This window comes from Onychostoma macrolepis, chromosome 03, assembly GCF_012432095.1.
Source record: "Onychostoma macrolepis isolate SWU-2019 chromosome 03, ASM1243209v1, whole genome shotgun sequence".
In the NCBI taxonomy this organism is placed as follows: Eukaryota; Metazoa; Chordata; class Actinopteri; order Cypriniformes; family Cyprinidae; genus Onychostoma; species Onychostoma macrolepis.
The window spans coordinates 43,114,369-43,130,575 of NC_081157.1; the positions used below are offsets into that span (position 1 = coordinate 43,114,369).

Sequence of the window (16,207 nt, forward strand, 5' to 3'; positions counted from 1 at the left end):
TGGAATACATTAGTTCATCTCATTTTGTTTTTTTAGTAATTTGTGTATTTTTATTTAATTATTATTATTATTATTTTACAGCCATATTCTTAACAAAACTACAGAAATGTGTAGTACTACAAACAAGCAAAGCAAGCCTGTTTTTTTTTATATATATATATATATATATATATATCGTATTTCTCTAATCGCAAAATTTGAATCCGAAAAATTCATTTTTCCCCAAAATCATGCAGCCCAATTTTCTTTTCAAATAATGTTTCCCAAACACTCCACCACATGAATATTTTAACCTATTCATTGCAAAGATTTCATTATATTATAGTAAATATTTTGCCAGTGACTTTGAAATAGACCTTTCCCTGTCTGTTGACACAAGCTTTTCTTATGCACACCCAGACAGACACTGTACACTGATGAAAGTGTCATCAATGTCATTGATTCACTAGGTGTTTTAAACGTGACCAGACTTGTCAACAGATTTCTTGAGAATAGCTGTATTTAGCTTTTGAGGCTTGCATATTTATAAGGCTTAAATATAAATAAAAATAATAGTTTTTTTGTCAATATTGTGTTAAATATATATTTTGTCGATTATATAGAACATCTAGAAAATCTATTATTTTGCCTCCAGTTGAGTGGCACTGGATTGTATATGTTACATACTCCTTTTTTGCACCACTGACCTCAGATTTCATAAATTAGTCTGGAAATCTTAGTCTGTGTGTGTGTGTGTGTGTGTGTGTGTGTGTGTGTGTGTGTGTGTCATACTTTTACATAACATTTGCTGACAGCACAGAGAAGATGAGAGCTGGGTCAGCGGCTTTCTTACAGACACAAGATCACTGTAAGGCCATCTTCATCACAGCCTCATCAGCTGCTGCCCGTTTCTCCACTTTGGGATATATTGGGATGACTTAGATTTAAAAGACTCGGTTTGTTTTGAACTTTTAATTCAGATTCATTCAGTACAAATTCACAAAGAAATCATGTGGGTGGAAAGGACAAACCTTCCATGTTAAGAAATACTTAACGCACAAATATTGCACACAAACTGAACAGAAGGATTGAGAGACGGTGAAAGCCAGGTGAAGAGTCAAGTGACTAATTTCAGATAATGTTTTCTTCAGAGACCATAATCATATACATTTAGTTCTCTGCAACAGCATGTTTTTCCATCTATAAAATATTATTTTCACTTATGTGACAGATTTATGGGGGGGAGATAATGCTTGACCTTGTTCTTGGCAATGCATCAAAACACCTGAGGTATTCACTGTTTTTATGACGTTTAAAATGCTCAAAGCTTATAAATCAAGTTATTTTAAAATAAATGTTTTGTTTTTTTACCCATTTAATTGCATTAATCTAGCTGTACCCCTTAATGATGGGTTATTAAAGTGATTTTGGTTGCATGCAGTGGAAGACAGGATGTCAACATTTCTTCACCCAGACTCTTTCAGAATTATAAAATCACAATAATTAGCTCTGTTTTAAAGCACTGCGTTGCTTTAACACGTTCATGCTGTACATGTCTCATAATTGTCCTCCACACCTGCCCACATTGCCATGGCGTGAGGGGAATTGATTAATAATTCAGATGTTGAAGATTCAGAGTTCTCGCAGTCAGTATTCTTAGAGATCTTGGGTGTGAAATTAAAGGCAGGATTCCAGGGCAGTGCGTCTCGCGGCTAGATTTGCCAGCTCAGTGCCCTCTCAGCGCGTTCTCCTCCGCAACACTGAGCTCACGTCAGTCTGATGTTGTCTTAACGTTTGAGAGGTGCAGAAACAGACAGTTTGTCTGCTACTTCACCCACATGGCGGAGTTCAGACCGATGCATGGACTTGGGCAGACAGAATGAAAAATTGGACTCACTGAGATACATTTGTAAATACAGAAGCTGCTTTCCTCTCCGATATATGTAAGGAAATTAATACTTTTATTTACTAGTGACAGATTAAATTGATCAAAAGTGACAGTAAAGACATCTATAATGTTAAAAGATATCTATTTCAAATACATGTTGTCCTTTTGAACTTTATATTTAGCAAGGGATCCTGAAAAAATGCATGTAAGAAGTGTTTCTTTTAATAATCAACATATGTGACCCTGGACGACAAAACCAGTCTTAAGTGTCAATTTTCCTAAATTGAGATTTATACATCATCTGAAAACTGAATAAATACGCTTTCCATTGATGTATGGTTTGTTAGGATCAGACAATATTTGGCCGAGATGCAACTATTTGAAAATCTGTAATATGAGGGTGCAAAAAAATCTAAATATTGAGAAAATCACCTTTAAAGTTGTCCAAATGAAGTTCTTAGCAATGCATATTACTAATCAAAAATGAAGTTTTGATACATTTACAGTAAGAAATCTTCATGGAACATGATCTTTACTTAATATCCTAATGATTTTTGGCATAAAAGAAAAATCGATCATTTTCACCCATACAATGTATTTTTGGCTATTGCTACAAATATACCCCAGCGACTTAAGACTGGTTTTGTGGTCCAGGGTCACATATTAGAATGATTTCTGAGGGATCATGTGACTGAAGACTGGAGTAATGATGCTGAAAATTCAGCTTTTCGAACACAGGAATAAATTATATTTTAAAATGTAATAATATTTCACAATCTTACTGTCTTGATTACATGTTTTTCATCACATACAGTAAATACAGCTTTGGTGAACATGACACCAATTTCAAAAAAAAAAAAAATTATATATTAAATTAGTAAAATAAATAGTCATAGCTATAATTAGATATAATATATAAGAAGTTATATATAATATTATTTTATATTATATATTTATAATTATTTAATCATATAATAGTTTATTAACAATGCAGTATTATGTAATTAATTAATACGAATCAGACATTTTATAATTGTTTTCATTTAATTTCTTTAACTGTATAAAATAAAGTACAGAATAATATATGAATAACAATTATTTAATCTGGAAGTCAAAAATCTATAACCAAAGTATTCTGTACCTCAATCGGAGAAAATTGAGGTTTTTCCTTTTGTATTTTTACTATTTTTCACAATGTAGTTTTTCTAAGAATTTTCTATTCAATTTGTGTGTCATTTGCTCGATCAGTGACAAGTGACAATTACAGTAAAGGAAATTTTATAGATCATACATGTACGAAACTTAAGATGCTGTAGTATTTGATTTTCACTCTTTTCTTGTAAATAAGTTATTGTATCACTCAGTGCTGAACTGATACCAGCCTACAAAATAGACCGATTCCAAAGGTCATTATTAACAAGAAAATGTTTCTCCGAAGGAATCAAGATGTTCACCAGCGATCCTCTCATGACGCATCTCATTAACTGTGGCTGTTTGCCTGATAAGAGTTTACACTGCGTTCACTCATCCAGACAGGAAGTCATTGTGCGGGATTTTGTCCCAACTTGCAGGGGAAGTCCATTGTTAAAAGGATGTTTGTGATAGTGGTGTATTTGCAATGGCTCTAGGGAGTGTTGGGTGTACAACGGCCTTTTGAGGTCAGAGCAGTTTTAGGATGTGGAGAACATGTTGGATGCTTTATTTCAGATGTGTTGGGACATGCTTTCATGGGGTGTTGCTCAGAAATTCCTAGGAGACTTTGTATGGTTGTTTATGGTTCAATATGTTCTCAACAGCTCTCAAATCATTTCAAATGTGGCACATCAGTGTATCACATGGTTGCATTTCTTTCGGTTTGCTTTTATCTGCCTTTACTTCATCTTCCTGCAGCTGCAGAGTCTGTTCAAAATGGTGGTTGGCCAGTCTCAGGGTTTTTTTTTTTTTTTTTTTTTAACAATGTCCTGGCATGTGTTTTTCCCTTGATCTAATTGTTTTCTGCCTAGCTTAACTCTGACATCTAGTGGTTAAAGTAACTAATGCACTGATCAGAAACCAATACATACCCAAAGTCATTTAAGTCAAGAAACCTTATCAAACATCTGATACAGAAACTTCTTTAGCTTCAAAATCAATCCGTTGTATAAGGTCAGATATACAAATCACAAATGCACTGAAAAACAGTATGTTTCAATATCCATCTCTCTTTCTTTCTCAATTTCTTGTCCGTGTTCAGACGGGTGAATATGCCACCGATGAAGAAGAAGAGATGAGTCCCATGTTTCCTAATGCCATCGAGGTGTTTGACCTGGCAGAGAATGAAGACATGCTCTCTCCTGTGGAGATGGACCCAGAGAAACTTGCACACAAGTTTAAGGAGGTCAGTGGGACACACAAGAAAACTTGTAAAGCTTACCACACATAAACACATTACCATAAAAAATATGCAAACCTGTTCATGCTGGCTTTACTTGCTTTGATTTGCTGTATGAAATTAACTGGGAATGCACTGATAATAAACCAATAGCGACAATACCAATAGCTGATAATTTTATTTATATTATGATTAATGGCTATGATAGTTTTTAACTATTATTTATTTTAACTTAGTTTTTAACTTTATTTTATTTTACACTAAAGCTCCAATATGAAAATGTTGGTCTATATCAATAATTATTTATTTATTTATTAGTTTGTTTGATTATTGGAGTATATTTCACAAGAAAATACTATTTCAGTATTGTGTAGGTATTATAAATCTGCTGTTTTGTTTTGTTTGTTAATTTAAAAAAATAAAATAAAATCATCCGCCCTATATCTCAAGCCTAGAACTATATGCTACATTGTAGAGTTTTAATTAAATTCATATCCCAATATATACACACAGTTGTGTTCAGAATAATAGCAATCCAGCATCACTAACCAGATCAATCACTGTTTTTGGTAGAAATGATATTTCTACATGGCAAATATTTTACTATTAGGAAACGGGTCGTTCCAGACATTGTTCAAAAGAATTGATTAGAGAGGGGAAAACATATAAAGAAGTGCAGAAAATATAGGCTGCTCAGCTAAAATTATATCAAATGCTTTAAAATGGCAACCAAAACCAGAAAGATGTGGAAGAAAACGGAAAACTACCATTCAAATGGATCGAAGAATAGCCAAAATGGCAAAGACTCAGCCAATGATCAGCTCCAGGGTGATCAAAGAAAGTCTAAAGTTACCTATGAGTACTGTAACAATTAGAAGACGCCTGTGTGAAGCCAAACTATAGGCAAGAAGCCCCCGCAAAGTCCCATTGTTGAAAAAATTAAGAGGTTACAATTTGCCAAAGAACACATTGACTGGCCTATGAGAAATGGTGCAATATTTTGTGGACTGATGAAGCAAGGTCTAGGAGACAGTTTGTCAGATGACCCTCAAACACTGAATTCAAGCCACAGTACACTGTGAAGACAAGCAAGCATCATGATATGGGCATGTTTCTCATTCTACGTATTGGGCCTGTTTATCGCATTCCAGAGATCATGGATCAGTTTGAGGTCATTAAAATACTTAAAGAGGTTATGTTGCCTTCTATCGAAGAGGAAATGCCCTGGAAATGGGTGTTTCATCAAGACAACGACCACAAACACACCGGTAAGTGAACGGTATGGAGTGGCCGGCCCAATCTCCAGACCTTAATCCAATAGAAAACTTTGTGGGGTGACATCAAAAATGCTGTTTCTGAGGCAAAACCAAGAAACGCAGAGGAATTGTGGTACTGTATGTAGTGCAGTCGTCCTGGGCTGGAAGACCTGTTCACAGCTGCCAGACTCCATGCAACACAGATGTGAAGCAGTTCTCAGAAACCGTTGCTTTACAACTAAATGTTAGTTCAGTCATTCACAAGAAAGCTAAATCTTCAAGCATTTTTCTGTTTATACAGTAAATGTTTGACTTTGCAAAGAAAAATGCAGACACTGCTATTTTTTGAACAGCCTAATATTCCTTTTTTTTTTACTTTCTGTAAAGTAATAAATTTGCTGAATTTTTCTTCATGTTTTGATTTAGAATAGAATGTGCAATGTTCCCAATGCATTTGTGTGTATTGAAGTTAAAGTTATTATAAGGATTTTGAGCTTTACTCGCTTTTTTAAACACACTGCTATTATTTTGAACACAACTGTATGTATATATGTATTTATATATACTATATTTAAAAAATAATATACTGTTGGAATTGAAAAATAAAAGGCCTGAAATGATCTGCTTCCAGTAATGGAATTGTACACTTATTGTACACTTTACAATAAGGTGTCATTTATTAACATTGGTTAATGTATTAACTAACATGAACAAACAATGAACAATGCATTTATTACACTATTTATTCATCTTTGTTAACGTTAATGAAAATACAGTTTTTCATTGTTTATTCATGTTAGTTCACAGTGCATTAACTAATGTTAACAAACACAACTTGTGATTTTAATAATGCATTAGTAAATGCTGAAATTAACATTAACTAAGATTAATAAATGCTGTAGTAGTAGTATTGGTCATTCTTAGTTCATGTTTACTAATGTTGTTAACTAATGAACCTTATTGTAAAGTGTTTACCATATTAATAATTGCTTATATAATTATGGTCCCTCAAATTAAGTCTTAAAAGTCCCAAAATAAATTATAATATAATTTAAATTTCATTTGAAATGGTTTGTAGTTATTTATCTGTATGTATGTACTCAATAATCAAGAAAAAAGTACATCTCTGTGTCTCCAGCTCCAGATAAAGCATGCCGTGACCCAGGCTGAGATCCAGCAGCTCAAGAGGAAGGTATGACCTCTTGTGCATATCATCTTGTTTACTTGCTTTAAATTGATGGTTTCAGAATAATGAACCTTTGTAAGAGATCTTTAAACAACCTTTATTTACCCTTGTGACGATCTCTCTCTAGCTGGCTCACGCTGAGCAGGATAAGCTGCGCTGGCGGATGGAGAGGGCTCAGTTGGAGCAGACGGTGAGAGAGAATAAGGAGCGGATGGAGAAGTTGGAGGGCTATTGGATGGAGGCTCAGAGCTTGTGCCAGGCGGTGGACGAGCACCTGAAGGAGACGCAGGCACAGTATCAGGCGCTGGAGCGCAAGTACAGCAAAGCCAAACGCCTCATCAAAGAGTACCAGCAGAAGTGAGTGCAGGGGATTGGGGATATTAATGGGTCAGACTCAATATAATGACTTAAATCAGGATCACAAAACAAAATAAGCATGTTCGTGGAGTCTGTGATTGAAGGGATTAGACAAAACTCCTTCATGTGACCTAGCGAAAGGTTTTAAGCCATGTTGTGCCTATGTGTGTGTCTTAATGCAGAGAGATTGAGTATTTGAAGAAGGAGACGGCCCAGCGCAGAGCACAAGAGGAGTCAGAGGCCAGCCACAAGGTGGAGACAGAAAATCTCCAGGAGAAGGTGCGTTTGAAAACCAGTATTTCCAGAAACTGTTTGCTCTTATTCACTCACACACTGTGTGATCTGTAATACTGGTTTTATATCATGTTTATTAGTGGTTCTTGTTTTTAAAATCTTTAAACAGACAGGCACCTACTTGCTGTACATATCGAGCTTTCTGTCTATGCATAATCCATCAAGATCCCTCAGATCTTCAGATCAGAGGTTGTTGACTGTTCCTAGGGCAAGAATAAAACTGAGAATTGATCCGGCTTTTTCAGTAGTTGTGTCAAAACTGCGGAACAGCCTCAAGTGTTCAAACACTTCCTGATTTTTAAATCGAAGTTGAAAAGGTGTTTGTTTTCCTTAGTTTTTAATGTATTGTAGAGTTTCATCTCCTTCATGTAAACTGTGTTTTTGTTTTGTTTGTTTGAATGTTGTGGTAACACTTTAGTATAGGGACAAATTCTCACTATTAACTAGTTGCTTATTAGCATGCCTATTATGAACGTATTGGCTGTTTATTAGTACTTATAAAGCACATATTCTGCATGATCATATTCTACATCCCTAATCCTACCCAATACCTAAACTTAACAACTACCTTACTAACTATGAATAAACAGCAAATTAGGAGTTTATTGAGGCAAATGGTTTGTTAATAGAGAGAACTGGACCTTAAAATAAAGTGTGGCCAATGTTGTTATAATTTTCAGCACTGTACAGCACTTTGGTCAACTTTAAGTTGTTGAAATTGTGTGTCATCCTTGAGACGCTGCAAAAGATGTGAGATGTGAGCACAACAGTCAAAACATTTTCACCTAGCATATTTACAAACAAACTATTGTTCAAAATTTGGGGTCAGTGTTTTTTTTTTTGTTTTTTTTTAAGAAAGAGAAATCAGTTTAGCAATAATGCATTAAATTATCATTTACATTTATTCATGTAGCAAATGCTTTTATCCAAAGTGATTTATAAATAAGGAATACAAGTGGTTTATCATAAGGAGATCATATTTGACAGTAAATTTAAAGAATCCTGAACAAAAATAATTTTTTACAAAATAATAATAAAAAAAATAAAAAAAAGCCACATATATAAAAATGTTCATATTAAGTGCAACTGGCCTGAACTTCCCTCTGTTTCTATCTCAGATTACTGACTTGGAGTCAAAGGTTGGCGCTCTGAAGAGCTTGGAGCCGTCGTAAACCTTCCTCTGTGGAAATGACGGAGAAAGCGACTTGAACTCCGCCCACTCTACCCTCCGACCACATTTTCCCTCCATGACCTGAAGAGCCTTGATGAACTACAGGAAACATGCTGAGGGGATGTTACCGGGGACAAAGAGGGGACAAAACACACTGTACCAGACACCTGAGGGACGTCTAGCCATCAGGAGGCCCTTTTTATAGTCATTTAGTCATGTTCTCCATTTCTTTTTAAGCGCCCTTAAAGGTATTATGAGCCTCTCTGCTCTCGGCAGGAATGTAGAACCTCTTCGTTAACAAACGTTCACTCACATGCTTGCAGGAGAAGAACGAAACGGTTGCTGGACAAAGGCAGCACGGATGCCCACATGCACCCTTAATAAGTGTAGGATCGGAGCGAGAGGCGGCCTGTATAGCAGTGACTGACAAGAGGACTGTTTGTATATATTCTGGCATATATTTAAATATTAAAACCGCTTAAGCAATGTCCTGGGGGGAGGAGAAGGGGTAAGGGCTTTACTTTTCACATCTAGGCAAATAATACAGTGAAAATGGTCCATTTTTGCATGGCAAAAGAGAGGGTTTTTTAGGAAAACAGGGTGTGAAAAGTGTAATCTTGACATTTAGATTTAGCATTCAGGGGCTTCTCATGTTTGCTTTGCTCTGTGTAAAAGATGTGTTAATGGAAGTAGAATGAATAGGGGCTTATGGGTGATGTTTCTTCACTCCAGTGCTTGTGGTTAGTTGGTGCAGTGCTTGTGTGCCTCGGTCAACCCTGCAATGTCGTCTGACTCTGTGACGTGACAGAGTTAGACTTCTGCATCAATCAGAAATATGGCCTTGTTTTATTGCTACCCAAAACCTTTCACCAGCCCTCTCTGTTTAAGCAGACTTGTAGTGCGTTTACTCCAGTGTCTTGGTCTCCGGGGAGGGACCACAGTAAGTGCACTCAGATTGCACTACAGAGTCCAGGAGAATCCTAAAGTTTTATGCATAATTCCTTCTCTGTCCTGATGGACGTGGATTGATTCAGTATTATCATTCCATACACTATGATGTGGAATCTCCTTTTAGTTGGTTTGTGGTTTTATAAGCCACTTTTGTCTTCGTTTTGTTGTCTTTAAAAGTGTTTGTTTTTACTGTCCTCCTGGGAAAACTGGAATTTTGACAGGAATTTGAGACTTTAATAATATGTCACCTTTTTCAACTCAAATCCACAGATGGTCTCAAGTTAGCATGTTAGAGATACTGAGCTTCATTCATAGGACACGAGCAGAATTTAGCTGTGAAATATTCGTAAAACCACTCTTGGGGGCCATTCACACAGTACCAATAAAAAAAACATGTCTCGAGATCTTTCATTTTTTTCCCTTTTTTGAGACACGTCCACTAAGTAGAACTTATTTTTAATTTGAGCACCGTGTTTTAGACACCACAAAAGCCACAAGATGTGAACGCAAAGGTCAGACACGTCCTAGCACGTGTTGTTCACATAGAAAAACAACGGAAAAGTAGAGCAGTGAAATGCAAAAAAAAAAAAAAAAAAGGCGTTCTGTGTGACTCACCTCCACGTAAATGTAAGGGATGGTTCTACTGCGCTGCTTGTTTGTTATTTTTCTCGTAAATAACATGAGCGTTGCATTTTTAACACTCTCAAGTGGCAACCCTACGCTCTTTTTCTTTATTTGTTAAACTGCGTCTCGTGTTTGTAAACGGAAGAACGCCTTCATGAGTGAACGGCCCTCAGTCTGTGGAGTACAGATCATTTTCTTTAGTTCAATCGGATAGTTGTGTCCTATTCTCACTCTTGGGCCTCTTACATCAACCATATTAATGAAAGAGAATCAAGTTTTTTTCACATGCCAAAAAACTCTTATTCCTGGCTCAGTATTGAAAACCTTAAAGAGTATTGGAGTTCTTCCCATTTCCCTCCCTAAAGTGTTTGTGTTGTTCAGCTTTTTGCAAACTGTTCTCATTTTACGTGATTTTCATAAAGTGTTTGTTTTGTTTTTAACTGTTACAAGTCATTTTCTGTTTTACATTTGATTAAAATGTGCAACAGGGTAACACTGAGATACAAACGATGCTGCAGAGTTTTGTGAAACGATGGTAGGAAAATCACATAATAGGAATCTTAAAATCATTCTGCTAACCTGTTTTGAATGTCAATCATCCTTAACCGCAATTAGACTAATTTTTCGTTGTCATAGTCACCTAAAATCATTCTTCAAGCAAGCGAGAACGAGCACTGACTGGAAACGATTTTCTCGCTCCGTTAATTATGGGACTATTATCTCAGTTATACTGCTCTTAATTCGTTGACTCTTTAACCCTGTAGCTAAGGAAGCCCACTGGGTTGACAAGGACCTTATCAGCAAAGATATTCGAACAAAACGGTCATATTTGCTGTGTATAGTTCTGTTTACTGTGGGCCTCTGTTTGCTGAAATGTAATGTGCTGACTAATACACAACGACCTTGTGTATGGATGTCCAGCGGTGGCACTGTAGAAACAAGCAAACTGGGTTATTATGGAGGTAACAGACACTTTGAATCTTTTAAACGCTTTTAAATTTGACATTTTAGCTTAGCTTAGCTTAGCTTAGCCGCTGCCTTTAATGAAATGAATTTGCTTCCATGTACAGGAAAGAGCTCTGTGTTTTTCTCCTCGCTTGCTGGTGTAATAGTTGGTTCCTCTTTATTTTTGGTGTCCTACAGTGTATTTAAATCTAATAATAAAATGAGTACAAAATAACACGTTTAAAGAGGTTACGTTACAGTGTCGTTTAACAAGCAGCAACTTGCTTGGATCTATATTGGAGGGAAAAAAGTGTCTACAAATGCCACAATTTGTCATTTGATTGTAATTGCCATAATTATGACATTAGCGCACTGGTCTGACACCTAACATAAAGCAGGAACACCGATTTTATAGTTGTTTTACGAACTCGACTCCATTTCCTCTGTGCTGTTTTGTTCTTTTTTTTTTTTTTTTTTAACCCTGCCATGTAAATTGCTACAACATGAACCAGAGGAAGATGTTCTCCATTTGAAATGAGTCATCATGTTCAATAACTGCATAAGTACCGTCATAATAAATGCAGAAATGTGCTGAGCAAGTTTGAAATTGTCTTTTTTTTGTTTTGAAATTTTGTTTTGAAAGTCAATGTGCGAGTGGGTTTACATTGCTGAGCAATTGCTGTTAAGTTTTAAGTTAAAATGTATTGTTTCTTCTAGCACCTAGCGATATTGATATATTGAAACATATTTTTCTGTCCTTCACAAAAAAAAAAATATAATTTGTCAACAGCGCAAAAACAATGCCGAAAAATAATTGCTTCTTATTTCTGCTATTCCATTTTTATTAGTGCTGTCAAACGATTAATCGTATCCAAAATAAAAGCTTTTGTTTACATAATATATGTATGTGTACTGTGTATATTATGTATATATAAATACACACACACAGTATATATTTTGAAAATATTTACATGTATATACATTTAAATTCTTATATTATACATATATTTCATATATAAACAACACATTTTTCTTAAATATATACATTTATATTCTTATATTTTATATTATACATAAATATTTAATATATAAACAACATTTTTCTTAAATATATACATGCATGTGTTTGTATTTATATATACACAGTATAGACACAGTATACACATAATGTAAACAAAAACTTTTAATTTGGATGCGATTAATCGCGATCAATCATTTGGCAGCACTAATATTTATTATTTTTATTATTATTTGTTAAATGGATCCAAGCTACGCACTACATGTTAGGAAAAAGACGGCCTTCGTCATTTTAAAGAAATCCGCAATGTCGGAATCGTGTTTGAATCATTCTTCTGAGTCGATTCTTTTCAAAGAATAAACCGATTTGAATGGTTCGTGTTGAATTCGACTAAACTGACTGCAGCAGATTCAAATGTTACAGTCAGAGCAAGTCACAGTTAGGCTAATTGAATGAACCGGTCTTGTTTGACTGAAAACAAAAAACGATAGTAATATGAAACTCGATCATAATAATCATAATTTTCTAGAAAGTTTTTTGGTTTTAAGAAAAAAAAAACAGCATTCTTGTACCATGTACACACTTAGTGAGGCAGAACGTCTCGAGTGCTCATCACAAGAGGCTTTATTTTAGATGCATCTTTGACTCATGTCAAGAAAAGGGGGCGGGGCAATATTGCATGCCCCGCCCTCCGTGTCTTTCATTGGACATGTCTGAGTTTCAGATAATCGCACTGTAAACACGGACTTCTGTACAAAACCAAAAAACAACAAGAGAATACCCGCTTTAAAAAGATCAAATAAAAACAAATGAGAAACTTTGACCAAATAAAAACAGCGAAATCCAACTAAACCACCTACATGCTGTACAATTCATCCATTGCAGACAGACGACGCAAAAAAAAACTATGCAACCAAAACAGAGGATATGTACAGGTCATCTGTAATGGATAAGAAATGATATCAAACCAAAACAACAAAAACCAGCGAATATGCTATACAATTCTTTCATCGCAAACCACAGACTCTGTCTGGGCCGTCGCCTTTTAAACTGTACACGTATGTTTTTTTTCTTAGATTTACAAAACAAATATTCTTCTTGAGAGTCCATCTCATAGCTCTTACATAAAATAGAGTCATATTCATATTTATTTTTGCTATTTACATGACATATGTACAGTGCAGCCTTACAGGCCATCCTTTGTATGACCTCAGGAGGAGATCCTGAGAGAGTCCAATCCAAGACAAGTCGTCCCGTACAGAGCCCGTTTTCAGCTTGGGGTCATTCTTGAGTAAACTTGGGTGCAAATAAACACTTTTCCAGTTATGAGAATTAAATTCACACCGGGCCCATTCAAAAAAACACAAGGGCAATCTGAAAACAAGTGCTTGACCAAGTAAAGCTCAAGCTGAAATGAAGATGGGCCATCAGCAACTACTGATATTAATGGCATATTACACTGAATAAGTGGTTCTGTTAAAAAAAAAAAATGATAAAATACTGCATTTGGTCAATTTTTATTTTTTTGGTCTGTTACTAATCTTTAATAAATTAAGAGCAAAGTTAAATTTGGCTTCTACACTACAAAAAAATTAGCAATATTTTTGTCTTGTTTTTCTATCTAAACATCCTTAAAACAAGATAAATGTAATTAAATAATATATTAATATTCCTAATCTGAATCAAGTTTAAGACTCGAGTATACATCTATATTTTGATTTTACTCCACTGTTTCTTCTTGTTTTAAGCATAAATCTAACAAAATGTTTTGTATATTTAATATTTAACACATATATTCAATATATTACATTTATTAAATATTAAATGTATTATTACTTTGTCATTTTGTTTCAAGAAAAACAAAAACAAGACAGAAATATTGCCATAAATAGATTTTTTGCAGTAAACGAGTTCCTATACATTCACTTTCACATCCAGTGAAAGTGAATTTCTTCTGTATTGTGACTTTATCATTTACATTAAGCAGGTTAATTATAGAATATCCTGTACGTTGGAGCTGGTCTTGGATTCGGGACTCATTTTTGATGGCTGGGGATCCATATCGTTCAGAACACTAACATCTAATGACTGCAGCCAATTGCACAGGGTTGCAGTAAGTGCCAATGTCGGCAGGGGAAGAGGGAAGACCAAAGGTCAGAGTTCAAGAGGTCAGATTGTCTCATGTATTTTAGGTTCATGAATGGCCAAAATACAGTCTGTGTTTCTGAAGGCCCGGATGACAAATTGTACAGATTAAGCTTATTCCGGTTTGGTTCAGTTCAACTGATGGCAGTGCAATCAGGACAGGTTTCCCTTCAGTTGTGAACAGCGAGAAAAAAAAAGGTAGAAATGAATCCCCGACCACTATGCGTGGTCATAATTAACACTGACACAGAATCACTCAAAGCACAATTCACACCATTTTCGTGAACAAATTTCCTCGTTTGATGATTTGGAGGTGGAGCCTGAGATGATTGACAGCCCAGCTGGGTTGATCTGCGACAATGGGGAATGAAGGGTTGGGTGTGTGGGTTTATTGGATCTGGAACAAGAGGTTTTTAGATATGGCTTGTAGGTTCGCTCGGTCCCTTCACATGTCTTTTGGCTCCAGCTTGCTGGACATCTCAAAAAGCAGGTTCTGATTGTCGATGACCTGCAGCTGCCGAACATACGCTTTCGTCTGGAGGTGAGAGGGGGACGGCTCGACCTCCATTGCTGTGAGAACGACAGAAAGAGAAAAAGAAATCAACGGTACTGAAAGAAAGAAATCCAAAGAAACACACAGATGTTATACAATTTTATAATATAAATAAATGTATGTAATATTTATAGCACACATTTAGAAAACACAACTGATGATTAGGAATGATTAGGATTCTTATGCTCAACAAAGCTAGCATTTATTTGATTAAAAATGCTGTAAAACCAGTAAAATGTAAAATATTATTACAATTTAAAATAATGTTTTCTATTGAAATATGTTTTCAAATGTAATTTATTCCTGTGATAGAAAAGTTGAATTTTCAGCATCATTACTCCAGTCTTCAGTGTCACATGATTCTGCAGAAATCATTCTAATACGATGCTCAATTATTATCAATAATTATTTGTACTCAATTGTTAATAATGGTTCTTATTATTATCAATGTTGAACATTTTTATACATACATACATGTTCCAAGAGAACAATTTTTGCATAAAAGACTTCTTTAAAAAAAAAAAAAACATTAAACATTTTTAATTATTCCAAACCAGTAGTGTAAATGCAACTATTATTACAAATAAATTATTTTAAACTATTTATTTAACGTTTACAGCAAAAATTGTTTAAAAGATTTGAAAGCCTATTTAAACAAGTCCCAAATTTTGAATGTAGCAAACCTCCAAAACAATTAAATAATAATAATTTATATATATATATATATATATATATATTTTTTTTTTTTTATATATATATATATATATATATATGGGTAGGGTTGGGGGAAAAACAAAATTGTTTCTATTCTCTTGTATTGACATTCTTCCATTATTATAAAAGTTTAATAAAAAAAAAAAAAAAAAAGAATTGTAACTCTTTATAAGTATTACATTCCCAGCATCCTCCAACTACTGTAAGTACTGTAAACTGCAGATGAGTAAGTGTGTGACCACATGGTGGCGTGGTAGAGCCGAGACACCAGCAGACATGTGCTCGCAACCACTCATGTCCAGCTGACATGACTTTACACACACACAGCATCCGTTGCTAAGCACACTTTTCAAAAAGAAAGTGAGTAGAAAAAACTGCAAGAAGAGAGCAAGAGAGAGAGGAGGAGGAAGGAAAACAGCTCTTTCAGTAGCTATGAATAGCTGCACATTGTCCTCTCTGATCTCAAGAAAAAAAAACTGTCACTCCGCCTCTGCATCAGATTCAGCTGTCACTCAAGACACAGCGAGACACACATCCAACCGCTCACATCCTGCAAACCTATGCTGCTAAAACCACTGATTTCAAATAAATGCTGTTCTTTAGCATTTTCTGTTCATTAAAAATCCTGGAAAAATGTATCAAGGTTTCCACAAAAATACTAAGCAGCACAACTGTTTTCAACAGAATCGTGTGACACTGAAAACGAGTAATGATGCTGAAAATTCAGCTTGGAAAAACATGTACTTTTGATTTTA

At 35.1% G+C, this 16,207-nt stretch overlaps 2 protein-coding genes across 2 annotated transcripts in view; one reads left to right on the forward strand and one right to left on the reverse strand.

The window, feature by feature from the left end:
- The window catches only part of ppp1r9ba (protein phosphatase 1, regulatory subunit 9Ba), a 44,517-nt gene extending 32,595 nt beyond the window's left edge, over positions 1-11,922 (forward strand). The window contains exons 7-11 of the mRNA XM_058769772.1: positions 4,101-4,244; positions 6,633-6,686; positions 6,808-7,037; positions 7,220-7,316; positions 8,450-11,922. Of these exons, the coding sequence (XP_058625755.1) occupies positions 4,101-4,244; positions 6,633-6,686; positions 6,808-7,037; positions 7,220-7,316; positions 8,450-8,503 (579 nt within the window). The 3' untranslated portion in view covers positions 8,504-11,922. The remainder of the gene's footprint in view (positions 1-4,100; positions 4,245-6,632; positions 6,687-6,807; positions 7,038-7,219; positions 7,317-8,449) is intronic.
- A 234-nt stretch (positions 11,923-12,156) lies between these two features.
- rapgefl1 (Rap guanine nucleotide exchange factor (GEF)-like 1) overlaps positions 12,157-16,207 on the reverse strand; it is a 42,378-nt gene continuing 38,327 nt past the window's right edge. The window contains exon 15 of the mRNA XM_058770781.1: positions 12,157-14,755. Coding sequence (XP_058626764.1) covers positions 14,631-14,755 — 125 coding nt within the window. The 3' untranslated portion in view covers positions 12,157-14,630. The remainder of the gene's footprint in view (positions 14,756-16,207) is intronic.